This window comes from Artemia franciscana, chromosome 4, assembly GCF_032884065.1.
Source record: "Artemia franciscana chromosome 4, ASM3288406v1, whole genome shotgun sequence".
NCBI lineage: Eukaryota > Metazoa > Arthropoda > Branchiopoda > Anostraca > Artemiidae > Artemia > Artemia franciscana.
Window position 1 is genome coordinate 61,669,779 of NC_088866.1, and position 25,651 is coordinate 61,695,429.

At 34.3% G+C, this 25,651-nt stretch overlaps 2 protein-coding genes across 2 annotated transcripts in view; one reads left to right on the forward strand and one right to left on the reverse strand.

The window, feature by feature from the left end:
* Nucleotides 1-1,119, reverse strand: part of LOC136026688 (omega-amidase NIT2-like) — an 84,540-nt gene extending 83,421 nt beyond the window's left edge. Inside the window, exon 1 of the mRNA XM_065703433.1 lies at nucleotides 1,026-1,119. Coding sequence (XP_065559505.1) covers nucleotides 1,026-1,032 — 7 coding nt within the window. The 5' untranslated portion in view covers nucleotides 1,033-1,119. The remainder of the gene's footprint in view (nucleotides 1-1,025) is intronic.
* LOC136026686 (cartilage-associated protein-like) lies at nucleotides 940-24,431 on the forward strand. The gene is made up of 5 exons (XM_065703430.1): nucleotides 940-1,511; nucleotides 14,568-14,714; nucleotides 20,089-20,269; nucleotides 21,396-21,521; nucleotides 24,146-24,431. Exons 1-5 carry the CDS (start codon nucleotides 1,074-1,076, stop codon nucleotides 24,355-24,357), a joined length of 1,104 nt encoding a protein of 367 aa, XP_065559502.1. The 5' UTR covers nucleotides 940-1,073; the 3' UTR covers nucleotides 24,358-24,431.
* Nucleotides 24,432-25,651: the final 1,220 nt, after the last annotated feature.

The window sequence follows — 25,651 nt, forward strand, 5'->3', positions numbered from 1 at the left end:
CTCCTTTTTTTATCAAATCTTCCGATCAAAACTATGAAAAAGCCGTTTAGCCAAAAAAAAATAATATGCAAATTTCTTCTTAAATATTTATGCGCGGCGAGCCAAAATCAAAACATGCATTAATTCAAAAACGTTCAGAAATTAAATAAATATTTTTTTTAATTGCCAGTAAGGACCGACACTAAAACTTAAAACGAACAGAAATTTTTCGTATATGAAAGGGGTTGTCCCCTCCGCAACACCTCGCTCTTTACGCTAAAGTTTTTTATTGTTTTAAAAATTAGAGTTGTGAGAAAGAGTCAAACATTAGCGTAAAGAGCGAGGCGTTGCAGAGGAGACAACCCCTTTCATATACGGAATAATTTATGTTCGTTTTAAGTTTTAATTTGAGAAAAGAGTCGCATACTCTATGGAAAATTAGTTACGTGTTCACAACTCGGGGTATATATTTAACTGTTAGAGGGGGGGGTCAGTTTATTGGCATGTCTTAAGGAAAGCTACAAATAAGTACTTGAGAGTGTTTTTCAAAAACTTAATAGTGTTTCCTTCTGAAGAGTAGGAATGCAGCAACAATGCGCGTAATTTAGGCATGGGATCCAGGCGCGTAAGTAGGATTTTTTTTAGGGAAGGCCAATGATTAAAAGACAATTTTTCCTTCGTTATTTGAACAAGAAGTGTGAAGAAGTTCATGATTTCAAGGTTTTTCAGGATTTTAGGGGCCATTCACGCTCCCCCCCCCCCGAAAACACTTCCCTGGTTGGATCCATTCCTGGTGTTTCATATATCTTTTTCAACTACTTTCTGAGGTAGCAAAGGTTCCATCGTCTAGAATTTTAACTGAACTTTTCGCGCCAAGCCTTGTCTGTATACACCTTTTAAAGCTGTTAGCCACCCCTCAGAAAAATGTTTCTTAGATAGGAGGTTCTCCTTGTCTAAGACAGTAGAATGTGTACTCACGAGTGCTAAATTATGTCTTATTTTAAATTTTAGTGAATTTCTCATCAAAAACGAAGCATATACTTAACTATTCATCTTTTTCAAAAGAAAAATATCCTGAGAGTAAAAACTACAGAATGAAACTGTTTATCTATGTTCTTTCTTTAAGCATTTGGATTTCATATGCGCGAGGGAATGGTAACTCTGGTAGCTTTGCAGACATGAAATTTGTGAATGAATCATTTAGTAAATTATATGAAATAGGCAGAGAAGCCTACTTGGATAACGATTGGGATAAGTGTGCACGCTTACTAGAACGCTCTTTGGAAATATATAGGAGGGTACAGCAGATTCAAGTCTATTGTAGAAAGAAGTGTCGAAGTAAGACGGTTGATCTAGCAGAGGTTTATGATTTGGAGGATAAATTTTTTTCTAATATAATAGCAAAAGCCTTGTGTTTACTTAAATGTAAATCTGAATTTCAGGAGAGATATATTGATGTCGCCAGTGATACCGTTCTTAAAAAATTTCACGAAATGGAATTGTACAACTATTTACATAATTGTTATTATCAGGTAGGTTTGTTTCTTTGTCCGTTTTGCAACAATTATCGCAGATAATTTCACGTCCCATCAGGGACGTGAAAAGATGAAGGAGCTTATGCTTATATAGAAGCTTATGCTTCTATAAATCTAAAAAAATTCATGTGAATTTTCTGAAAACTCTAATATTGTAGTTTTCGGTGATTTCAAGTTGGGTTACCTTATATTAAAGAATATATATATGTATGTATATATATATATATATATATATATATATATATATATATATATATATATATATATATATATATATATATATATATATATATGTATATATATATAATGAAAAAAGAAATCACCAATGCAACAGCACAAACACATAAAAAAAAGAAAAAAAAGAAAAAAAAAGAAGGAAGACAGAAGGAGAACAGAAAGACTGTTTTCCTACATTAGCAATTAATATAGATCAGTACTTGAATGAGGCCTTAACCCTACTCATCCATACAATTACATACGTCAACCAGCATAGCCATACACAATCAACCATAAAGAATGATCCATGGACAGGCAGTTGTGTCGTTAGTAAATATAAGTCGTCATTTACCAAATATGAAAAACAGTAAAAGAAGACAAATAATTCAGAGGCAACAACCCAACACAAGGGCTCATCAGGAGAATACATACTTGCCTATAGGGTTTCGGCACTTTAAATTCCCTACACAGGCAAGTGACGTGCCTACCATAAATTCCCTATGGTATCCCCGTGCTAGGTATCACTTCCAAAATATATGCCTATGAAAAAACAAATGTAGAACAACCAAGTAACACCAAAACAAGCTTATCATACCTTGTTTCTGGCCCTCATGTATTTATGTTACCAATTCACATATATATATATATATATATATATATATATATATATATATATATATATATATATATATATATATATATATATATATATATATATATATATATATATATATATATATATATATATATATTATAGATGTCGGGCTTGCAAAAATATTATAGAACGCCTATTTTTTTTTTTCAATTCGTTGTCTTCTCGTGAAATAATCTCCAATGTGCGTGAAATCAATCATTACTCAATACATGGATGGTTCTAGGGGACAGAATGAGGGGTACTTGCCCTGGGTGCGGAAATTTTAAGGGCATGAAATAATCTTACTGTTATAATATTTTTGAAATTGTATAAATAAAGTTGAGGACGCAGTTAATAAAATAAAATAGGCTAATAGTACTTGTCTTTTATATAATACACACTCAAAAAGTGAAATTTGGTGAATGCTGACGAAATAAAAAACAAAATATGATAAAAATACAATGCTTCAGTAGCATAATTAGGAAAACTACCACAATGAATTATGGAAGGGAGCCGTCCAGAGCACATTATATTAAATATGTAATCTAACCTAACCAAAATACCAACAAAAAAATACCAGTAGGCCTATATAATTTGAATATATACTGGTATACACATTGTGAAAACCGGGGATTGTCCATCTTCGCGTTACAAGTTCTCGAGTGCGTATTATATAATAGACAAGTACCAATATGATTGATAGATTATTTTTGAATTATTAAAATAAAAATAATTAAAACGGTACTTACGTATTGTACGATAAACACTCGAGAAACTACCCCGTTTTCATCCCGGTTATTCTGCAATGTATATTAATAGAATATAGTTTATGACCATGGATAGATTTATTTTAATTAAATATTTAATTGGTATTTCGGTTAGGTTAGAATAGGTTTGTTTTATGTTACGTATTTTATATATGTCATGCTTTACTACCCCCTCCTAATATTCAAATATATAGCCTAAACTTGTTTCTGAACTATTAAATTTTTATCTTACTTGGGTATATTCCATTAGCATTAACCAACTTCACTTCCCGAGTGTTTCTCGTACAATGCTTGAGCACTATTAAAACAATTAAAATAACATAATAAATAACAATTCAATAATTAAAACTACAAATTTAAAAATAATTAAAAAATACAAACTAATTAATAAATTCTAAATAATTTTGTTTTAAATGAAAATTGCGTTAAAATTTAGCCTAGAAATTTTCTGGGAGACAGGGGAGGGGGTAATCAAAATTTGCCCCAGGTGCAAGAGAGACCAGAACCACCACTGACTTAACATGATGCTACTCTTGGCAACTTCTTTCCTTTTGAACCTTTTATCCCTACCATGGGCGACAGCAAGGGGGCATGGGGCTTGCCCCTCTGGATATTTGGGACCATACAGTAATCATAAGGAAACCAAAGGAAAGAGAACAGAATAGGGGAAACTACTGAAAATGTGTATTGCCCTATTGTTGGCTGTCTGCCAATAGATCTCGACCCTTAATAAGGAAAATATAAAATATAATTTGCGACTGAGTAACCCCTAACCAGTTTTCCACAAACATTCTTTCTATATGATTTGGTTGGAGCAAAAAAAAAAAAAAATCAAATTCTTCATAGCAATGAATGGTAAGTAAATAACGATCCTTGACAATAACAAAAATATAAGAGCCTAAGTATTGATAAACATCCAGTCAAAGAATCATCTTTTATGTTGATTAAATTAAAAAAAAGTTTTTCCGAGGGAAGTGAAGAGCAAAGTTGAAACTTAAAACGAACATGAATTATCGCTTCACAGTCTATTTGACATATATTAGTAAAACTAGCACAAATGAACCAACTAAAACACATAACAATATTGGAGTTTTAGTACAGTAAAAGCAAACCGATTAAGGACATTTTTAATAGTATAAAAATTACGTATTTTAGGATTTTTGATTTTTTTTTTTCTTTTCGTTTAATTTGGTAAAATTTTTGCACAATGGTTCAGTCCAATGATTAGCTCTGAAAGATGAAATCATCTTGATAGAATTATGACTATAGACCAGCTTGAAACTTTTATCATAATTTGAAATTCTCTGTTGTATAGAGATAAATTACTGGATTTTCAGAGTTCATATTCTGGCTTATTTGATCTTCGTTTTGAGTAATACTAAAGCATTGTTGCCTGATAAATCAACCCAATATTTCTGTATGCTGTTCAATGACTTTGCGGTTATTAAAAAGTATTTATTTTTATGCTTATGTTCTTAAGATAATTTTAATTGTATACTGAAATTTACTGATATCACTGCTGGTTTAAGACCATGAAAAGCTTAATAAATTAGTTTGTTGTTGTCAGGTTACGTACTCACTCTTAACTAATAAATTAACATTCTTGTTTTTTATGCTCGGTTTTTGTATTTTTAGTAAAGCGCTAGTTTTTTATAATCCAACAAATACGGAAATATAGTTAATTGGTTTGTACTAGTTTTATTGATATATTTTAGATAGACTGTGAAGCAATAATTTTGTTCATTTTAAGTTTTAATGTCACTCCTTACTTTCAGCTGAAAACTTGTTTTTTTGTAATGTGATTTCTAATCATCACCGATCTAGGTTAGATAAGACACCTCTAGAAAATATTGCACACAACCTTTTCTAAAAGGAAATACGTCCATCACACGTGGTTATTACTTTTTTAAGGAAATAGAAAATCGGACAATTCTATATGTAATAAGTATATAAGTTATGTAATAAGTATAATGTAATAAGTTACCTTATTACATTATGTTTCATTAACAATTCTATTATTCCATTATGGACTACAGATAGGCTAGCAGTGGTTCTGACCTCTCTTGCGCCAAGGGTAAAATCTTGATTAGCACCCTTACCCTGTCTCCCACAAAACTTTCAGGCCAAATTTTAACAAAATTTTCATTTATTAACAAAATTCTTTTCAATTTGTTAATTAATAAATGATTTATTTTTAGTTTACTATTTTTAACCTATTATCTTAATTATTTGATTGTTATTTTAATGTGATTATTTTAATCGTTATTATTTGATTATTCTATTATTATTATTTAACTATTTTTATTTTATTTATTAATAATTTATTGATTATTTATTCATTATTCCCCGCTGGGATGAGGCGCCACTGCTTACACTTTGTCTGAGCATCGTTAGTTGCAGTCGTAGACCAAGCATTCCTTTACAAGAGGAAAAAAAAATGAAAAATTATTTAAATATAAATTCTAGGAGTTAGTATGTTAGGAGCTTGCAAAAACTCGAAATGTAAGATAAGATAAGATATTTATTTCGAAAAAATCACTATCACAAGCCCTCAAAGGGCCGAATTCGGACTTCGGAGTCGACTAATAAAACAAATAAAGCAAGAAACACTAATAATAATGAATAATCAAATTATGAGTAAAAAAAAATATATATAAGTCAGAAAAAAAGGGAAGGGGACAAAAAAAAGTCTAATAATACAGAAAAGAACAAGAAATAAACATATATATCTACAAATTAAAAGGGACACTAAAAAAAGTCCAAAAACTCACAAAAAAAAGAACGAAGCATAAAACACACGAAAAACACATATGAATTAAAAGGGAAACTAAACCAAAACAGCGAGGGGCAAGCAAATTAGTGTAACGACCTAAAGCACCTCACATGAAAAGGAAAAAAGGGGGGGAGAAACTAGTTGGCTATTTTATTTATTTTTTCTGTGATGAAGGGGACAAAGGTTTTTTCATATCTGGAAGTAACGCAGCGAATGGGGGACAAAACTGGGATAGGCTCAGAAACAGCTCGAGGCTGTCGTAATCTGGATGGTGAGTGACATTTGGGGAAAATACTTGCCGTCCGAGGGTTTGTTATTGCATTTTTTGAAAAACGGAGGCACAACGACGACCTCCTTCGCTCAAGGGTTTCTAAACTAGCTTTTTTTAGGAGCAGAGAGTAAGGCACCTTGCCTTCTTTGAAAATTATTCGCAAGGCTCTTTTTTGGATTGACTCAATTTTGTCTGATTCTTCACGAGAGATGCCAGGGTGCCAAACTGGACAAGCATATTCAAGATGCGGACGGACAAAAGACGTGTACAACCTTAAGGAGTGAGAAGGGGGGACGCTATATTTATTTAGGAGCTTAAGGAGGGCGATAGCATGCAACAAGTTCCATGAAGAAAATATATCCAATGATAGTTCCGATTCATGTGAAAGATGGACAAGGGAGATAAAGATACATAACGTACGTTTAGTAAGGTTTTATCCAATTGTTATTTATCAGGAACAACTGAAAAGAGAAAATAAATGAGGATTTAAGATTGAATGTTTGCTCATTTTTGTTTCTGACAGTCTTAGTCATTTCGGATTTAACTAATTTATTAAAAATAAAATATTTGAAATTTATGTTGTCATTATGTTGTGGACAAAAACATAGACACAGGCACACATATAGATACAGACGTAGACACAGACCAGACATAGACACAGATGCAGATTTAAACATAGATACAGACATAAACATAGACATACACTTGGAAAAACCATAGGCATAGACATAAGAACAGACACAAACATATAAATATACATAGACATAGATATAGACAAAAACGTAGACATAGACTTAGGCAAATACATAGAAATACGCACAAACATAGACACAGCCACAAACAGAGATCGACATAGACGCAGAATGAGACGCAGAAAATGAGTTTCATGAGGAGAAAAATCAATGTACAAATTTCGCAAACTGAAAATCATAATGCAACGCGTTTCAAGAAAAAAAACAAAAAAAAAACAAGAAATAGTTGTCTCTTTGGAATTCCGACTGTTTGAAAAATAACTAAGCACTATTTTTAGGATTAATGCTATACAAAACCCTTGTATTGAGTTTATTGGATTTATGGATTTATTGTGAACTAAAAATAGGAAAATTAACTTTTTATTTTGCTCTTTTTCCGTATTGCAATTAGTTCAAGCAGTATAATGAAGAAGCTTGAGAATGTCTAAAAATGAAGGGGAACAAAAATGAGCTAAACTATAAAGTTCGTGGAATTTAACTAAGAACTAACTGCATTTAGGATAGAGGAATGCCAAATGTCAATAGAACATTGATTGTGGAGCCAAATGGTATCAATGTTCTACCAAGTCTCAGTGAAAAGATCTTTAAATTTTACTTTTTTAACGAAAAAACTTAAGCACCTATAAAAATTGTGAATGCACACAATGGACACAAGCAAGGGACAAGTTTGACAAACTGATGCATCTCCTGTCTTTTCCTCTGGCTGGTGGCATTTTATTCAATGAATTGAAGTAAAAGCTTCAATTTTCAGTTATCACTCTGAAGTGACAGGACTTCGGTCCAGTTGGGGAATATTTGGAAGTTTCCTGATGAGTGATTGGTGTTTGAGATTAAAGATCGTTGGTATCCGAATCAATTTGGTTGATAAAATAGGGGAGAGTGTGTATTTTAAGTGTTTCTTACTACTCTTGGGGTTAAGGGATGTAAATTTTATCTGTAGTATATGATGGGTTACTGAGGACCCTTCCTGTTTTTGACCTTGTAGGTGGGTCTCTAGCTGTTTTTTTTCCCATGGAGAAGAACATTCTTTATGTTTATTAACATAAATCACACTTGCTAGTAATGGGATAAAATCCTGTATCTATCAGCTTAGTATTGGTTGTAGGAGGTTTCATCTGAGGCATCCCAATAAGTGCGCCGTAGTTTGTTCAGTTACTCCCAATCCACTGTCAACTTGAACACATCCACACTGGTAGAATTTACTGTTCTGTCACTAAGAGAGTTTCCTAATGTTCACTCGCTAATGAAGTTTCACATGTATACCACTCTACTAGACACTCCACCCTACCTTAAGATGTGTGGGGGACTGACATCTAAACCTTAAAGTATTAATAATTTTGGGTTTATTAAAGTTAAAGTAGTAAAACATTTAAAGTGTATTTTTCAGTAAATTACAAATTATGTTCTTATGTTCAAAAGGCGTGGGGGGTATCAACCCTACTCATATTAGTTTTTGCTCATTTTTAATTTGACTTGGTTATTTATTTTAATTTCCACTTTTTAGTCCCCTACATATCTTATTAAAACAAAAGACAAAAGAGTGAGAGAGAAGATTTGAGAGGAACAAATGGGGACATATAGATAGAGAAAAATGTAGAGTTAAAAGAGATTGGCACTTAATAAAATTTTATTCTTCAATGCATTTATTTCACATTTTCCCTTTTTTCCTACTGGGTACTCCCAAAGACACAAATCAAAAATTACCCTTTTAGGAAGTCTAACGGGAATACAAATCATAAATCTCGTCCAGCCAACATCTTTTACACTGAGAGATTCCGGTAGATCACCTTCTAGAGTCGTCCCCAATTAGTCTCTACTGATTGTCTATCTTAGTATTCAAAGTCAGAATCTCCTATTACAAATTTATATAAATGTATATGTGGCATTTTGATTTTATCTTCTTTTTTTGTCACAGTAGTGAAAAGTCCTCGAAGTTTAGGAAGAAATTCCACAGCCATTGACAGCAAATTCATTATGGTGTAAGACTGAAAAGTACCAGTTTCGTATTTTTTTTAAAGTCACCTTCTTTAAACACGGTTTTCTGAAACACAGAACTATCCGAGTTATGTATTTTCACCTTTTGACTAACTGCACTTTTTGCCATGTTTTCCGACAGGTATTTCACAGTCATAGGATTTAGATCATTTGTTATGACATCACAATTTGTCAGTTTTGCAGCTGAGATGGAAAACGGTACAACACCAACACAAGGCTTAAAAGTGAGTTGGTTAGACTCAAATTTCTGAACAAGTCTATTAAAGATTAATTGATTAGTTCCTTCGTCTACAGGGAGCTCAATATTTGGGACACATATTATTTTAGAACACCTCTGTGTTTAACTATTGTATCCCTGTCACACCAGCATGTGGTTTTGCGAGATTTCTTTCTTCATGTTGGTAGGTCTCATCGGTAAAAGCCCAATAAATATATTTTAGAAAACACCAAAGAAAACTTTTCTAATGATCTGAAAATAAAGGTGAAGATTTCGACAACATATGTGAGAGACAACAGATGATAAATTTAGACAACAATACACCAAAAAAAAACTGTTAATGCTATAAAAAATTGTTATAGCATATCCCATCCTGACCCTCAAAGTAAATGATTTTGTGATTGTATTTTGTTGCATCATTGGGTCAAGTCAGAAATTAACCTGCATTTAAAGTGAACCACGACTTTTTGTTTATCTTTAAACCAGTTCCTAGATTTTTAGGCATCAAGTCAGTCCACATCTAGGAGTTACGTCGTTTTTGTACTAAGGTCCAAACAAAAGTCCGGATGCATTATCCAGTATGATAATTTGAGATATTATAGTAGAAGCAGGACTGCTCAGAATTATAGAATTTCAGGCTTGCCTCTATTGATTCTCGCTTTTCTGTTATTGGTGTAACAATTTTTCATTCTTCATGATTCATCCGTTTTTTGTGTTTTATTTTTATTTTTTCCCCTTCCGAGAATTACTTTCGTCTTGAAAATTGTTCCTAGGTAACTGCCGGTTATAATAATTTATATTTTTTCTATATTGGGCCTACTGTTATTTTTGTTATATCAATTTCTTCCTTCTCCTTTGTCCCTTTCTTTTTCTGGCCCATCTTTCTTTTTTGAAGCTTTATCTTTGTTTTCACCATACATTGCATGTTTTTTGCTTCTTCTTGCTTATTCCATATCTTTTTTTTGTTCTTCTTGTTTTTTATTTAAATTCTTCTGGGATTTGTTTGGTTCTTGCTGTTGCCCCGAACTTTTCCCTTGTCTTTTCATTGCATTTTTTCTTGTTGGGATTCATGCATCATCTTGTATGTTTAACCTCATGTTTTAACCTTAAACTCGCTAGGAATGTTAGCATTTTAAGAAAGTTGAAGTATATTTTCCCAAGAGATATTTTAAGAACACTGTATAATTCCTTAATTCATCCTTATCTGCTATATTGTTGTAATGTTTGGGATACATTTCCTTCTCATCTCCATCATATTCGAGTTTTGCAGAATAAAGCGCTTCGAGTGTTATGTGGTGTAGGTTTTAAAGACTCTGTACAAAAGATGGTATATATATTGCAAAATCTTGCCTTTAGCAGGACTTATTACTTTTATCGAAGCCTGCTTATATATAAATATTTCAAAATTGTTTACTAATATGTTTTAAAAGTATGTTTGAATTAGGAAGTGATTAAATAAAATAAACAAGTTTTTGTAACGGTAAGTAAGGAGTGAAATTAAAACTTAAAACGAACAGAAATTACTCGAAGTCTCTCCATGGAAATATCCTCCCACGTAACCCCCCCCCCCTCAACTCTCCCCCTAAACCAAAAAAATCCCCCTGAAAACGTCTGTACACTTCCCAGTAACCATTACTATATGTAAACACAGGTCAAAGTTTTCAACTTGCAGCCCCTCCCACGGGGACTGCGGGGGAGTAAGTCGTCCCTAAAGACATAGTTATTAGGTTTTTCGACTATGGTGAATAAAATGGCTATCTCAGAATTTTGATCTGGTGACTTTGGGGAAAAAATGAGCGTGGGAGGGGACCTAGGTGCCCTCCAAATTTTTTTTCACTTAAAAAGGGCACTAAAACTTTTAGTTTCCGTTAGAATGAGCCCTCTCGCAAGATTCTAGGACCACTCAGTCGATACGATCACCCCTGGGGAAAAAAACAAAAAAACAAAAAACAAGAAAACAAATAAACACGCATCCGTGATCTGTCTTCTGGCAAAAAATGCGAAATTCCACATTTTGGTAGATAGGAGCTTAAAACTTCTACAACAATGTTCTCTGATACGCTGAATCTGATGGTGTGATTTTCGTTAAGATTTTATGACTTTTAGGGGGTGTTTCCCCCTATTTTCTAAAATGAGGCAAATTTTCCCAGGCTCGTAACTTTTGTTGGGTATAACTGATCTTGATGAAACTTGTATATTTAAAATCAGCATTAAAATACGATTCTTTTGATGTAACTATTGGTATCAAAATTCCATTTTTTAGAGTTTCGGTTAATATTGAGCCAGGTCGCTCCTTACTACAGTTCGTTACCACGAACTGTTTGACATTCATACACATTCTACAAGACAGTCCGATATAATTCGTCGTCCGCTTGCTGTTACCCGTAGATCTCAATTTTCTATTCGACATCTAGGACCCCATGCATGGAATTGTTTACCTACGACTTTGAGAAAAATGGATAATTTTCTTGAATTTCGGCGGGAATTAAAGCTATTTTGCCTTAATATTTATGGTTTTGATAGTTGAGTGGACCTCAAGTGGAGCCAAGACGTTGACTTTGTTTTAGGCCAGGGCTTCTTAAGCTATGGGTCGTGACCCCATTTGGGGTCGCGTAGCAAAATTATGGGGTCGCGAGTGATAAGAATACAATTTAACAAAAAATGTTTTTTAACTTGTAAAATTATTGTTATAAAGAAAACTAACAATCATCGTAGATAAATATATCATGAAATCTTCGGGTTTGGAAAGACTGTTTATGCCAGCATTTCTATTCTGATCATTATAATATCTTGTATAGATTTACTATGAATCAGAAGAAGTTATAGAAATTCATAAAAAATGTCGATTTATTTTTGTCAATCTCTTAAAACCGAAATAATCCTGATAAATATTATCAACAAAATTTCTAAGTGTTATTTTGAAGAAACTATATAAATATTTCGTGTTATTTTCATTTAGCCATTGTATGATTGTGAACGAAGTTCATGTTATTCCAAATTAGTCAGTTTAACCCTTTTGCGACCGACGGGACCTTACAGTCCCGGCATATAAAAATCCTATGGGCGCTTCTTTATTGATTAATAGCACCAGAATTGAACGATGTGCTTCAGGATGCTGTTAAGGTCATAAATTGTATTAAGAGCCATGCCCTTAACAGTCGCTTATTTTCAAATCTCTGTACGGATACGGATTCCAACTATACAACTTTGTTGTTACATGTAGAAGTAAGATGGTTGTCAAGAGGTCAAAGTTTAAAAAGATTATTGTTATTAAAGGACGAGTTCGAAATATTTTTAACTGAACGAAAATGTGAATTTGCTGCTTTTTTTCAAAATGACTTGTGGCTATCCAAAATGTGTTATTTGTCAGATATTTTTGTGTTATTTGTCCAAATATTCTGGATCGGAACTAGAACTGAATTTCCCACAATCACTGATATGGCGTTAAATGTACTTCTCCCATTCAGCACCACATATTTATCTGCAGTTACTTTCTCAGCTTTAACACACATTAAATCCCAATATCGTTCAGCGGTAAAAATTGTTGAAGAGGTCTTACGTCCAGCAGTTTCAAACATTACAACAAGATTTGGTTTGTTATGCAATAAAAAATAGGCACATCCATCTCATTAAATTTTTAAAGTAAACTTTAATTTAATATTTACCACGCAACTACTTGGATATATTCGAGAGAATTAAGACGGTCAGAATCCACTTTTGTTTTGAAACTATAATAAAAACATTTCTATAACATTTTGTGCAAATTTCAATTTTAGATTTTTATATGTTTCAAAACGAATTCTAAATTTATATATTTTCATATGCATATGTATATTGTTACCTAATAAATATATCATCAACAAATACTAATTCTTTTATATTTGTTGGGGTCGCTAAGAAACTTGCAATCATAAATGGGGTCGGGAATTACAAAAGTTTAAGAAGCCCTGTTTTAGGCGATACTGGTCAAGTGGTTTTGGTTTCTTTTTGTTTTGTCTTTTTTGAAGTGTAATTCCGTATCGATTGAAATCCAGGGTAATTGAATTTTTTTCTTATTCTTTTCTTTTCTTTTTTCTTTTCCTTTTCTTTTCTTTTTCATTTTCTTATTCTTTTTCGTATTGTTTTTATTTGTATATGTATTGGGGTTGTAAGCGCAAACAAGCTTTACTTCGGGCCATTTGCTTGTTTTGTTATTTATATTAATAAACCCATCTTTCTCTCTCTCTCTCTCTCTCTCTCTCTCTCTCTCTCTTTCCATCTACTCCTCCCGTATTTGTGTGGGTATTTCAAACTTTTGATCGAGCGATTTTTCGGCAATAAAAGGACGTGGGAGAGGGGCTAGTAGTCGTCCAATCTTTGGATAAAAATTTTGTGGGTAAAACTAAGCTTATATGTTAACTATGCTTATATCTTATATGTTTGTAAACATAATAAGCTGATGAGATATTGATTGATATCACAATTCCGTTTCTTAGAGTTTCGGTAACTATTGAGCCGTATCCAAGGGGGGGGGGAGTAGAGAGTTTGAAGCCCTCCCCAACCCGACACATGTATTAAACTTATTCAAGACGCAGATGTCAGTGACGCCATAGGGAATGTTCTCTAAGTGATGCATGTGCCCATGACGTAATAGTTTCTTTTTAAAAACCTACAAGGGCCAGGACTTCCTTACTCCAGGATTACCGTGGTTATTATAATAGTTTCTCTAATTTTTATAAAATCTACGAGGGGAAGGTGGTAAAAACCTTCTGGGCCGCTCCAATTCTAATTGGGGCCCTAACGTCCAATTCCATTGGGGCCCTAACATCCAATTCCACCGGGACCCTACCATCCAATTCCAAGAGTGACCCCTAGAAACCAATTCCAACGGGGGTCCCTAGCATCCAATTCTATCGGGGGTCCCCTAGCAATCAATATCACCAACAAGGCGCTTTTTCAAGAAGTTTCAAGATTTCTATGGGTGCCATTTAATGTTTACTTATGTTAAGGATAATGCATTCACATGTAACTTGTTTCTTCAGGCCTCGTGGGGAAACCCTGGTTGTAAATTGGGGTAACACACATATGGAGTGCTATGTAGTGATGATGGACACGTGGACTAAAAGAAAATGCAAAGCAAATTTCAAAAAATTTATTTGGTGGATGGAAAGTGCTGAAATTCACCCATCCACTAAAGCAAAGTTGTAGTCTTACTTTGAAACGGAGAATATGAAGCTTAAGCTTGAAAAGTGTATAAAACACATACAAAAACGCGGAAGTCTTGTACAAAAAAAGAGATGGCGTTTTGTTCGTTCTTGGATCTCCCCTAGAAAATAATTCCCAAAAGAAAGATGGAAAGGAATTTCCTGGTAATGTCAGATTCAACAGACGAAAAAGTGACTTTAAACCCCAATATTTCTGGGCCTTTAACTTCTACACCTTGTTTCAGAAAGGAGATGTTGAAAACGCAGCCTCTGCAGCTCTAACTTATCTGCAAGCAAATCCTGACGATCGAATGATAAGAACAACATTGGAATTTTATTTAGGGGACCCATACCTCAAAGATGCTTCACGAGTAAAGAGCTTTGCCGAAAAGGTAAGCATAAAAAAATAATCTTGCATTTATAAACTGACTTTGATAATCAAGTTTATTTTAAAATTTGGTAAAGGCTCTGGTCTTTATTCAGGATTTCGTTCCGGGAATGTTTTACAAACAACTCGATGGGGATTTTACAAAAACAAAATGATTAGTGATTATCAAGGTTGCTGTGTACACAAATCCGTTTAAATGGATTCTTATTACTTTTGTTCGAGTCGGACTAATATTTAGGAGGGGGTAGAAACGGGTAGCCCCTCATCCTTGGATACAGCCAAAAATAGGACTTTATTTTAAGATTTGCAGCAGGAATCCTCTACCCTCTTTCTTTATTAAGTATTTTAGCCAGCTGACGAACAAGCTTGCAATATCTCCCCTTCACTTTTTGTCATGCAATCTATTGTCGTGCCTAGGGATTGCATGGAGTTATTGATCCGTTCTAAATTCAGCCTTAGCCTCATATACAACAAGCCGCTTCTATAGCCTCCTATAGGAAGGTTCTAGCTTAACAAAAAAATATTTAAAAGCAAGACTCGTCCCATTTAATGGTTCATAACCAGATAGTCATTACACTGGATTACTTGATCAGCAAAAAGTATAATCAGACGGAAAAAGGATGATTCAAGCAAATTTTCGCGTGTTTCATCTTACGCGGCAGCATTCTTCTGAAAATACACTATTCGCTGATAAGTTATCCTCAGCGTAACAACACATTTTCTTTCACAGTCCGTGAATTTTAAACTAGCTTTCAATGCAGAAACTGGAATAATTATTAAAAACCGCCTTTTAGAGTTTATGAAAAATAGAGTTTATTTACTTACACAATCAAAACTATGACTCCTAATGCCACTGCAGGGTGACCCTGAGGAGTGGCGACCCTTCAGAAAATTATAGTCTTTTAAATGACACAGAATTTGCACTGGATTGTGATGAGTGGATCATTCACCTTGATTCCGTTTGTTTCGACGTGCCTTTTAGGGCCGAAAAAATCTCTTCATAGCTAAGTTATCTACTATGGGTTACTTTCCAGTAGTAGCATAATATTTGTAGGCATGATTATATAGTGAGTCAGAAATAAAGGGCTTGATACTGTCGTTGGAGGATTTCAACTCTTGTTGATAGAAGAGCATCACTAAGAGTGGAAACCAAGATGGGCTCACGATTGCATAAAGCCTCCACTCAACTGGAGGTCTCAGGTACTTCTTGCTGTTCGGTTCTAAGCAAGCTTAAGTGCTTCATTTAGACTTGTCAAGGAATGTTAGTCCTCGTCCTGTACTAGTTCTGGGACTATTGCTTTTACTGAGGCCATAATAATTTCAACGATTTAAAAAACATGAAAATTGAAACTTGGAGTGTTACGACGTTAAAAACAACTATCGTATCGACATTTTGACTGGCGAAGTCAGACGCTTTGAACTGGACTTATTAGGAGTTTTAGAAACCCATATCCTAAGGGTAGAAAACATGAAATTAAGTGACATAGAAAGTATTTACTCAGACAGGAAGGACGAGATGCATAGGCAGGGAATAGGGCTCACAAAGAATCCTGGTCGCTCATTTTATGACTAAATAGTGCAAGGTATCAACCATAGTAGTGTATGCCCCTGTATTACCGACTGATGTATTTGGTCATAAAGTAGCCCCTTAAGTTAACATGGTATTCACATGATGGTAAGACAAAATGAAAAACCTTATTGATTATGTTATTGTGAACCGAAGACTAACAGGATCAATAAAAGATACTAGGGTACATAGGAGTGCTGTTACTGATCTTAAAATAGAGATCACCATCTAGTAACTACTTTTCGAAAGTTATGGTGTTGGGAGACTCTAGCACGAGAATTTGAGAGAAAATTTTCAGTAACAGTTGAATACTAAACTGGAGAGTTTAAAATTTGACAGTGTAGAAGCTGGATAGAATAATCTTAGGTTATCCCTATTTGAACTGTTGTTTAGCGTTATGGAAAGGCAATGTGGTCTTTGACAGTGCTACGTAGAAAATAGAAAAATGGGCCAAAAATGGTAGTATACACTGCTTTTCTGAAAAAGGTGCTGAAAAGTGCTTTTCTGAAAAAGGAGACAAAAAAGGATCAATAATTTTTTTTTATTTAGAACAGTTAATACTAGATATTCTTGCTTCCAGTTTTCCATCCCATTTTCCTATAAAACAGATAGTCTGTCTGAACCGGCTATTAGCGATTAAGAACGGATGAGAATACCAGAATTTGTAAAAAATGTAAATCTTAGCACTAAGGGCTGTATTTTTCCCTTCCATTTTGGGGGGTAATATCTAAAATAAAAAGTGACAAAAAATTATTTGAGTCTAAAAAACTGAGTTTTTGCTTAAATTAGTAATGATGTAGGTATATTACATGCATCAAAATTTTACCGCAAATTGTAACCCATTTCTTTAGAATAGATACCGTAAAAACACCGCTTTTTCGCCCGAGTAGCACCAGTTTGCGACGTCGGCCGAGTGGCAACATTTATTCCAACTTGACACCTACAACTAGTTTATAAAAAGTCTAGGACTATTACTATTTTCCTTTCTCATCCCAAATTGGCCTAAGCTAGGACTCCATATATCCCCATTTGTCTCAACCTAGGTACCATATCCAATAATTCGATTTCTGTAAGCTTTAGAATCCTAGGGAAAACAGGAATTCCCACAAGTGCAGGCCAGGCACCAACAGCCCTTACTCAGGTATACATACACAAGGTGTATACACAAATCAAAGCCCATGCACAAATCCCTTAAGGTGACTTATTGCATACAAACGATTGCCAGCCAGTGAGAAGCCCAGGATCTCCAATTCGAATGGAGGTTTTGTAAAAGCCTGGCCCTTGGTACTCCTATATACAAGATGGACGTACTCTAGAAATATCTCCAAATCCTGTCGTCCTGTTTCAATATATGTTCATGTCTGGAAATATTATGCTACAATAGGGATGTAACCCGTACAAAAATTTCATAGCAAAAGATATTAAATAGCCCGAGAAAGTCTTTCCAAGCTAGCGAAACCCAAAAGACCGTCCATTTCTCAGAATGTATCGCAAGGCTTTGTTGTTAGCTAGGGTAAGATTTCTTACAGGCTACATTACAACTCCGTTTTCAGGTACGTTGTGACTAGGCAAGTGTATGAACGGTTTAGGCCAATGTCACTATGAGACCACGCAGATAGAATTTCCCATTCGAGGAGAGGCAAGGAAAAAGGGGCTAATGCAGGCGTGTTATTTCATAAAAATCCTGGGGCGGGGGGAAGTTGGAGTCGATTTTGCCAAGGCAAGTGAAAATGACAAAGTAAAATGAAAAGTGAGCCATATAGCGTCATAAAGGCGAAGGTATACTAAAGAAGACTGATCTGTTTCTGTATATGATCGAATTAAATAGGCCTATCTTAGTTTTCACAACCCATGCACTTCATATTTTACACTAAATGACAACTTAGATTATTTTTAGATAATAAATTATCTATTTTTTCCGACTTGAACCACAGCAATGAAGTCGTCAGCCCCTCAAATTATCCAGAATGCTGTATTTCATGAACAAAGTTTTTGTATAAAGTAATGTTTACGCTTTTATCAGTTCTTGAAGGATTGAACATTAATAAAAATGATACCTCCCTTCATCCAAAAGTTGATTTTTTTTTGCCACAGGCCAACTTCAAAACACAACATGCCATGGCGACAATATGGGTCAGTACTGAAAATGGCAACAAAATAAGCCCAACATTTTTGGCTCAAAAGCCAAAAAGTTTGAAGAAATAGTTTGAAGAAAGGAAAGCTCGGCGCAAGAGTCTCAAAATGTCCTTTGACATACACTGTAAAACACCACTTCATCTTACAAATTGTAGGCTGTGGCTCATGGACAAGCAAAAGCTTGGTCCCTGGCAAGAATACACAGCTTTCTAAAATGTCATGTCGTGTCATCAGTGCGGCAAGGGGTCCACACTTTTTTTTAGATTTATAGATGCTATTTTTATTGTGGGTGACTGATTCGAGGTTCGGGCCACAATGGCATCTTGCCACAAAAATTATATATTGGGGGGAGGGCTATTGGTGCCCCTTTTGGCTTGATATTTTGAGACAGGGCTAGCGTTTCTTTTTATCTTTGTAGTTTGATTGTGTCAAGATTCCCGTCAATGTTTTCCTCACCCCAAGAACCCGCAAACTTTAGGCCAGCTTGAGTAGCCAACACTTGTCAATCAGAAGAGAGGGGGAGTAATTCATCACTCACTGGCTCTCAGTGACAAGCGATAATTGATCCTCAAAACTAACGCTACCAACAGAAACTCTTTGAGCCACCCCAGATTGCTCCTCACGCATTCTTTCTTGCGCCGAAAATCCTTTCTTAAGCCCAGAAAGATTTACTCCCAGCTATACTTTTGATAGCCTTTACTGACTTCAGTTTAATCGAATCTTGGCAGTAAATTGCACAAAATATTCTTGCCTCATGACCAGACACTGGGTAGGAAGGCAAGTGGCTGGGAGGTTAGTGGAATTACCTGTAGTAGGACTCACTTTATACTACTGTTATGACAGACCTGCCACTCTCAAGGGCAACACAGGATGGTTGCCACCACTATCCCCACCACATAGGTTAGTCCCTCATCAATTTCTCGTATTCAACTGATATCAGTAGCAATGCAAAAAAGAAGGATGAAAACCAAAGTATCACCACTACAACACAATCAGAAAGTGAATTTGGATCCAACAGAAATTGATCTTGGAGCTGACGATATCTTCCGAACAGCTATTGGTTTAGGAAAATGAGCAAAGCGTGGCCTCCTCTAAAAATCTTGCATTTGCTAATAAGGAAACAAAAGAGGAAAGGAGGGCATGTTTTTTTGTAAGCTGGCACTCGTTTTTGGTGTCTTCAAAAAGAACGTTAGAGAATTTCTAGCTAATAATCGATTTTTTTTTTCGTGGAGTTTATGTCTCTGGATTAGGTTCGATATTTATTTGATTTGGTGAAGTTATGTGCTATCCCCCGCCTAGATTTTGACTGAGGATTTTCGAGGTAGGCGACTGGATTTTGTGTTGTTTATTTTTTCTTTTTGCTGGGATACTTTTTCTCCCCTGTTCTTTCCTAGCCATGGAATCTTACAGGCAAGACTACGTCAAAACGGTATTCTATTAATGTCAATTTATTGTTAAATAAAAGGAATTAATCATATATGCATGGATCGAGACGAGACGTTATCGAGTCTGCAGTTTGTGCATAAGCTTCCTAAGGTCTAAAACCCTTATGACCCTTACTACACCAATTAAGAAGGGGGTTTAAGTAATAGATTTGTCTGTTGTTTCTCAATTTTTTTTTTCTAGTGTCGATTTCAAGAAAAAACCCGTGGGATAAATTTATTTATTTTACTAGGATCATGAAGACCTATTTCTTCGCGGAGTTGATGCTTACGAGAAAAAGAGGGACGATCAAGCAATAACTTACATGGAACTAGCTTTAAAGTATTTTCTAGAGGAAGAAGATGAGTGCAGAATTCTGTGTGAAGGAGCCTTTGATCAAGGATGGTTTCCAGACTTCATATCCTCAGTGGCAAGTAAGTACGCATACCATTTGTTCTGCGAATAATAATCGATGGCGACAAACCTTTCACGGTTACGAACTGTATATAGCAATCCCCACCCATAGTAAGGAAATATCTTTTAAAAAATCTGTAATAATATGCGCATGAAGTGAATTTATCTTTCAAGCTAATCCCACGAAGTGTACCACAAGTCAAGTTAATAATTATCCATTATAAGTTATTACCTTTAGAAATTTTTATAGCTTTGGCAAAAGAGCAAGGACCCTCAGAAAGGACAACAGCCCTAGAGAAAACACAAGAATCCAATTTAGCTGGGCCTTTAGACGGATGATTCAGCCTCCGTCTTATTTAAAAATAAGAAACTTTATGTTTTCCTCGAGTTACAGATAATGGCTTTTATGGCGATTTTTAGTTTTTTAAAAAGATATTATCGGAACTATTGTCTTTGAAAATTGAGAAAAAGCTCTTTGAAACAGAGCACTCTTTACATCCAAAGTTACATCGTTAGGGATTCTAGCACCTCTTGTGCCTCTAATTTCAATTTTTTTTTCATGTAATGTACGTGATTCCTGATCCAAAAATAAACTTATGTGTTCTATATTTAATGCTTAAATAAAAATTGAAGCTTCAAATAGGGATGAAGAACAACAAGAAGAAAAAGAAATCCCAATGAATAACAAATAAATGAGACTGCAGCCAGGATCTTTTGGCTTAAGATCTTCCACTCGTCAAATATGGATCAAAGGGGAGACCCTTGAAACTTGAAAATGCATAGATTACATGCCAAAATTGAACCCATTCTTAAAATATGGGGCCCTATTCTCTTGACTGTGAATGGCTACGACTTAGTTAAACATCTCCTGCTGGAAATACCCTTTTTTAAATCAAATATTTACTACAATTTTCTGTGCAACCTAGCGAGTTCTCTTAAAAAAAAAAGAAACAAATTTTTCTAGTCTGAAATGAAGTGAGTGTGCTCTTGAATTGCAACAATAGGGCTATATTCAGACTTTTTTTTCAGGAGTGTTATTTTATTGACAAATTCACAGAAAATAAAAGCCAGAGAACGACGTTAAAATTGAAAGTATTTAATTTGTAAAACCGGCCGTGCTACTAATTTTTTTTTTTTTACTTTTAGATCACTATACATATTCGCTCAAGTGTAAGCAGAAATGTCCCATTAAGCTGTCTTATATCAAAGGTGATAAGAAGGAGCATTTCTTGCCAAATATTTACAACTATCTTCAATTTTCCTACTATAAAGGTATTATTAATTTCTTTTGAATTAGTTTGTTCATCCATTAGTTCGCCGTATTTATCAAATCCACCTCTGTGATCATTTCTTTAGGGTAAACCTATTTAGGATGTTCTGCTTCATATTAACTCAAAAACTCAATTCTTTAATACACAGCCTTTTTTTCCACGTGTAATCTCTTATTATTATAGGAGCAATATATATATATATATATATATATATATATATATATATATATATATATATATATATATATATATATATATATATATATATATATATATATTTATCTGTAATCTTCCCAAAAACGGCACAATACATTTTTCTGAAATTTGGCATACCATCATCCTCGGTGCAATATCTTTCATACATGGTCTGTAGACTGGAATTAAAGACCCCTGAAGGTTGAAAGCCTTCGGCATAAGTAGCAAGAGTTTTAAATGTAATTTGTTTGTTGAAAAATCAGATAGTTCTGAGCACAGCCTAGATACCAATACCGTTTTGAAAATTCGATTTATTTTTGGGACACAGTTCGCGGTAGCGATGCTAGCGGCAAGAGACAGGAAACTGGCAGCACAGCCTAAATAACCAATATTGGTATCTAAACTATGTATGCAACAAAACAAAATTGCGTTCCCGCCTATGGTGTTGTAGTACTATTTACGCGTCGGAGCGCGGGCTCGGAGGAGGCGCCAAGTTCAGAGCTCTGTACCAAAAACTTCTCATGGGCAAGATACGAGATTTCATAACTGTATATTGGTATCTAAATGGTGCTTCTGAGCTTTGAGAAAAACACATTTCCATTTAATGGTTGTGAAGTGAATCTTGGATTCTCAAGTGTTCCGCATTAAATACTATGCATTGCGGTAGAAAAATTACAATGATAAGTTGCACACTAATAGACTGAGCTTTACTCGGTGATTATTGTTCGTTCAATAAGATTGTTCGTAATAAGATAAATACTTGTTTGTTGGTGTGAAAAAAAAAAAGATTCAGATAGGACACGACGTAGGAAAATCTTTTTTTTTTTTTGGGGGGGGGGTCAATTTTGAAAACATTTGTATATGAATTACATCACAAATACCCCGACGTCACATACTCTTATGATTTTACTTTCTACAACGAACAAAATATATAAAACTAGTGATCCAAGAGAGATTAAAAAAAAAAAAACTGTCTTTCTTTTTACAAGAAAATTGTAGTAATCATAGAAATTGTTTTTGCAATTTAATTTTGAAATTTATCACTTAATTTGTTCACCCAATGCAACAAACAGTTTTTAGTAGTCGGTGTTTTTAGTCAAAAATTGATGGCCAAAAACCAGTCATTGGTCGCGAAAACAATTGCTGATCAATACTAGAAGATTGCTGACAGTGGTATCTACAGGAATATTTCCATGGGGGAATGTAGGAAAAGCATTACACTTCATTCCGAATTTACCAAATGCACTTGCTGTAAACCTTTCCTCTTCCAGGAATATGAAGCTAAAACCTCCACGTCCTTGCCTCCATCTTGAGTACCCATAATAGCTGATCAACAGTGTCGCGAGGCAAACCTGAAATCAGTTTCCAGAATTGGCAATGATAAATTGCATACTAATAGACTGAGCTTTACTCGGTGATTATTGCTCGTTCAATAAGATTGTTCGTAATAAGATAAATACTTGTGTTTTTGGTGTGAAAAAAAAAAGATCCAGATAGGACACGACGTAGGAAAATCTTTTTTTTTTGGGGGGGGGGGGGGCTGGTCAATTTTGAAAACATTTTTATATGAATTACATTACAAATACCCCGACGTCCAATACTCTTATGATTTTACTTTCTACAGCGAACAAAATAAATAAAACTAGTGATCCAAGAAAGAGATTAAAAAAAAAAACTCTTTCTTTTTACAAGAAAATTGTAGTAATCATACAAATTGTTTTTGCATTTTAATTTTGAAATTTATCTCTTAATTTGTTCACCCAACGCAACAAACAGTTTTTAGTAGTGGGTGTTTTTAGTCAAAAATTGATGGCCAAAAACTAGTCATTGGTCGCGAAAACAATTGCTGATCAATACTAAAAGATTACTACCGCTAGAAGATTGCTGACAGTGGCATCTACAAGAATATTTCCATGGGGGAATGTTGGAAAAGCATTACACTTCATTCCGAATTTACCAAATGCACTTACTGTAAACCTTTCCTCTTCCAGGGATATGAAGCTAAAACCTCCACATCCTTTCCTCCATCTTGGATACCCGTAATCGCTGATCAATGTCGCGAGGCAAACCTAAAATCAGTTTCCAGAATTGGCGAGTTCGTGATTCTGCCGTATTTTTGTAAAATTTCTCAAAATTCTTAAATTTCAAGACTGTATTGGTCATATACAATTGCTTCGTATTTTTTCATTTCCTTCTTTAACACCACTTTGGGAAAATTTCCCAAAGTAAAAATAAGTTCAATCCATGTCCTAGGAAGAGCCAGATGATTTGTAACACATTTATTTTCCCTCTAGCTGAAAACATTGAGAAGGTTTGGGAAACGGTTGAAACTTTCTTGCTTTACTGCCGGACGACGTAGACATGTTGACCAACCGACGATTTTATAGGGATCAACCAGGCATACTTTAACACATTTATTTTTTCTTTTAGCTGGAAACATTGAGAAGGCATGCGAAGCGGTTGAAACGTTTCTTGCTTTCCTGCCGAACGACGTGGACATGTTGAACAACCGACGATTTTATAGGGATCAACCAGGCGTGAGAAAAGATTGGTTCAATCCAAGACAAGAAGCACTTGACTATATTAAACGGGACCAGGCTGAAGAAGCCCTATTGTCGTACATCGAAAGAGAATTTAAATAAAAGTCATAGCTTTGACAAATCGCTATGACAAAGCGGAACAAATTTTTTACAAAATAAAGAAATTGAGCTTGAAATTGTAGTTCCTTTTAAATTGTTGCTTTTTTCAAACATTTATTTGATTTATCATAAACGGAACGAAACAAATTTTCGTTAGTAATTTAAAACTGACGTGTAACACAGATGTTTCTGACAAGATATTAGTACTGAAACCGTGTAAATTCCAATGAAATAGTTACTTTTTAAATTTAATTCTTCTTTTTATAGCATTTTCAACCTCCTTTCATTTTTCTTTTCAAGCTTGTTCTTAGCTGTTGATTGTATTTCACCATGTTTTATTTTCACCAATCGATTTTTGTTGGCAGCTTACAATCGATGTTTAAACACAGACTTATAACGAGTGATTCGTTTTTAAATTGCCTAAATTTTATTAAAATTCTACTAAAATTACTAAATCCTATTGGTTCGTTTTGAAATTGCCTAAATTTTATTAAAAATACCAGCGTTGTCAACGATTTGAGATAACTGTACTAGTTTTTCCAACTAAAATTATACCACAAGAGATAAATTCGCATCATCTGAACTGAAGGTAAAAAAATTGCCGTAACTAGAGTAGATTGTCATTAAATTCAAAACTGATCCAATCTTCGAGTCGGAAAGAAACGGGAAATCATAATGTCATAATTTTAAAATATACCGCATTGTACCAGGAAATCTAAATTATGTCAAAAACGGTACAATTATATTGCATTGGCAACGCTGGCCAAAACCCTTAAGGTGGTTGATTTTACACCATCTTTGATTAGAACTAAGTTCTTAATACTCAGAGGTTTTCAGAATGAGGCCGTGATGATATTTTTGGCGCTTTATTTAAATTTTCAAAATATGCATATCCTCTGCTCCTATCACTTTCATTGCTTTTGGGCTAAATTTCATGAAAATATAATTTTGAACTTGGACCGGATTTAAAACTTCTCTGCCCTTTCCCATCAAAATCATCTTCGATCGAGACTATTTTCGCTTATGCAGAAAAGTTAAAAATAAAACAGAATGAAAATATACGAAAACGGGTATAATATATGAAATAAGACAGTTGAAAAAAAAAAAACATTTAAATATAACTTCAGAAGTTACTGGTAGTATGAACATTTGAGGAGTTCAGGAAAACTCATTTTTCAGGCCAACAGAGAATCGCTCGCTGAATGGATGGGACGCCAAAAAAGGGTATATAGGACAGTTGAACATAAAAAAAAAAAAAAAAACACATTTTAATATAACTTCAGAAGTTACTAATATT

Coding starts and splice junctions, on each gene's coding strand:
- LOC136026686 (XM_065703430.1), top strand. CDS start 1,074: ATGAAACTGTTTATCTATGTTCTTTCTTTAAGCATTTGGATTTCATAT. Junction 1,512..14,567: donor TACATAATTGTTATTATCAG/GTAGGTTTGTTT, acceptor ACCTTGTTTCAG/AAAGGAGATGTTGAAAACGC. Junction 20,270..21,395: donor CTTCATATCCTCAGTGGCAA/GTAAGTACGCAT, acceptor TTTTACTTTTAG/ATCACTATACATATTCGCTC.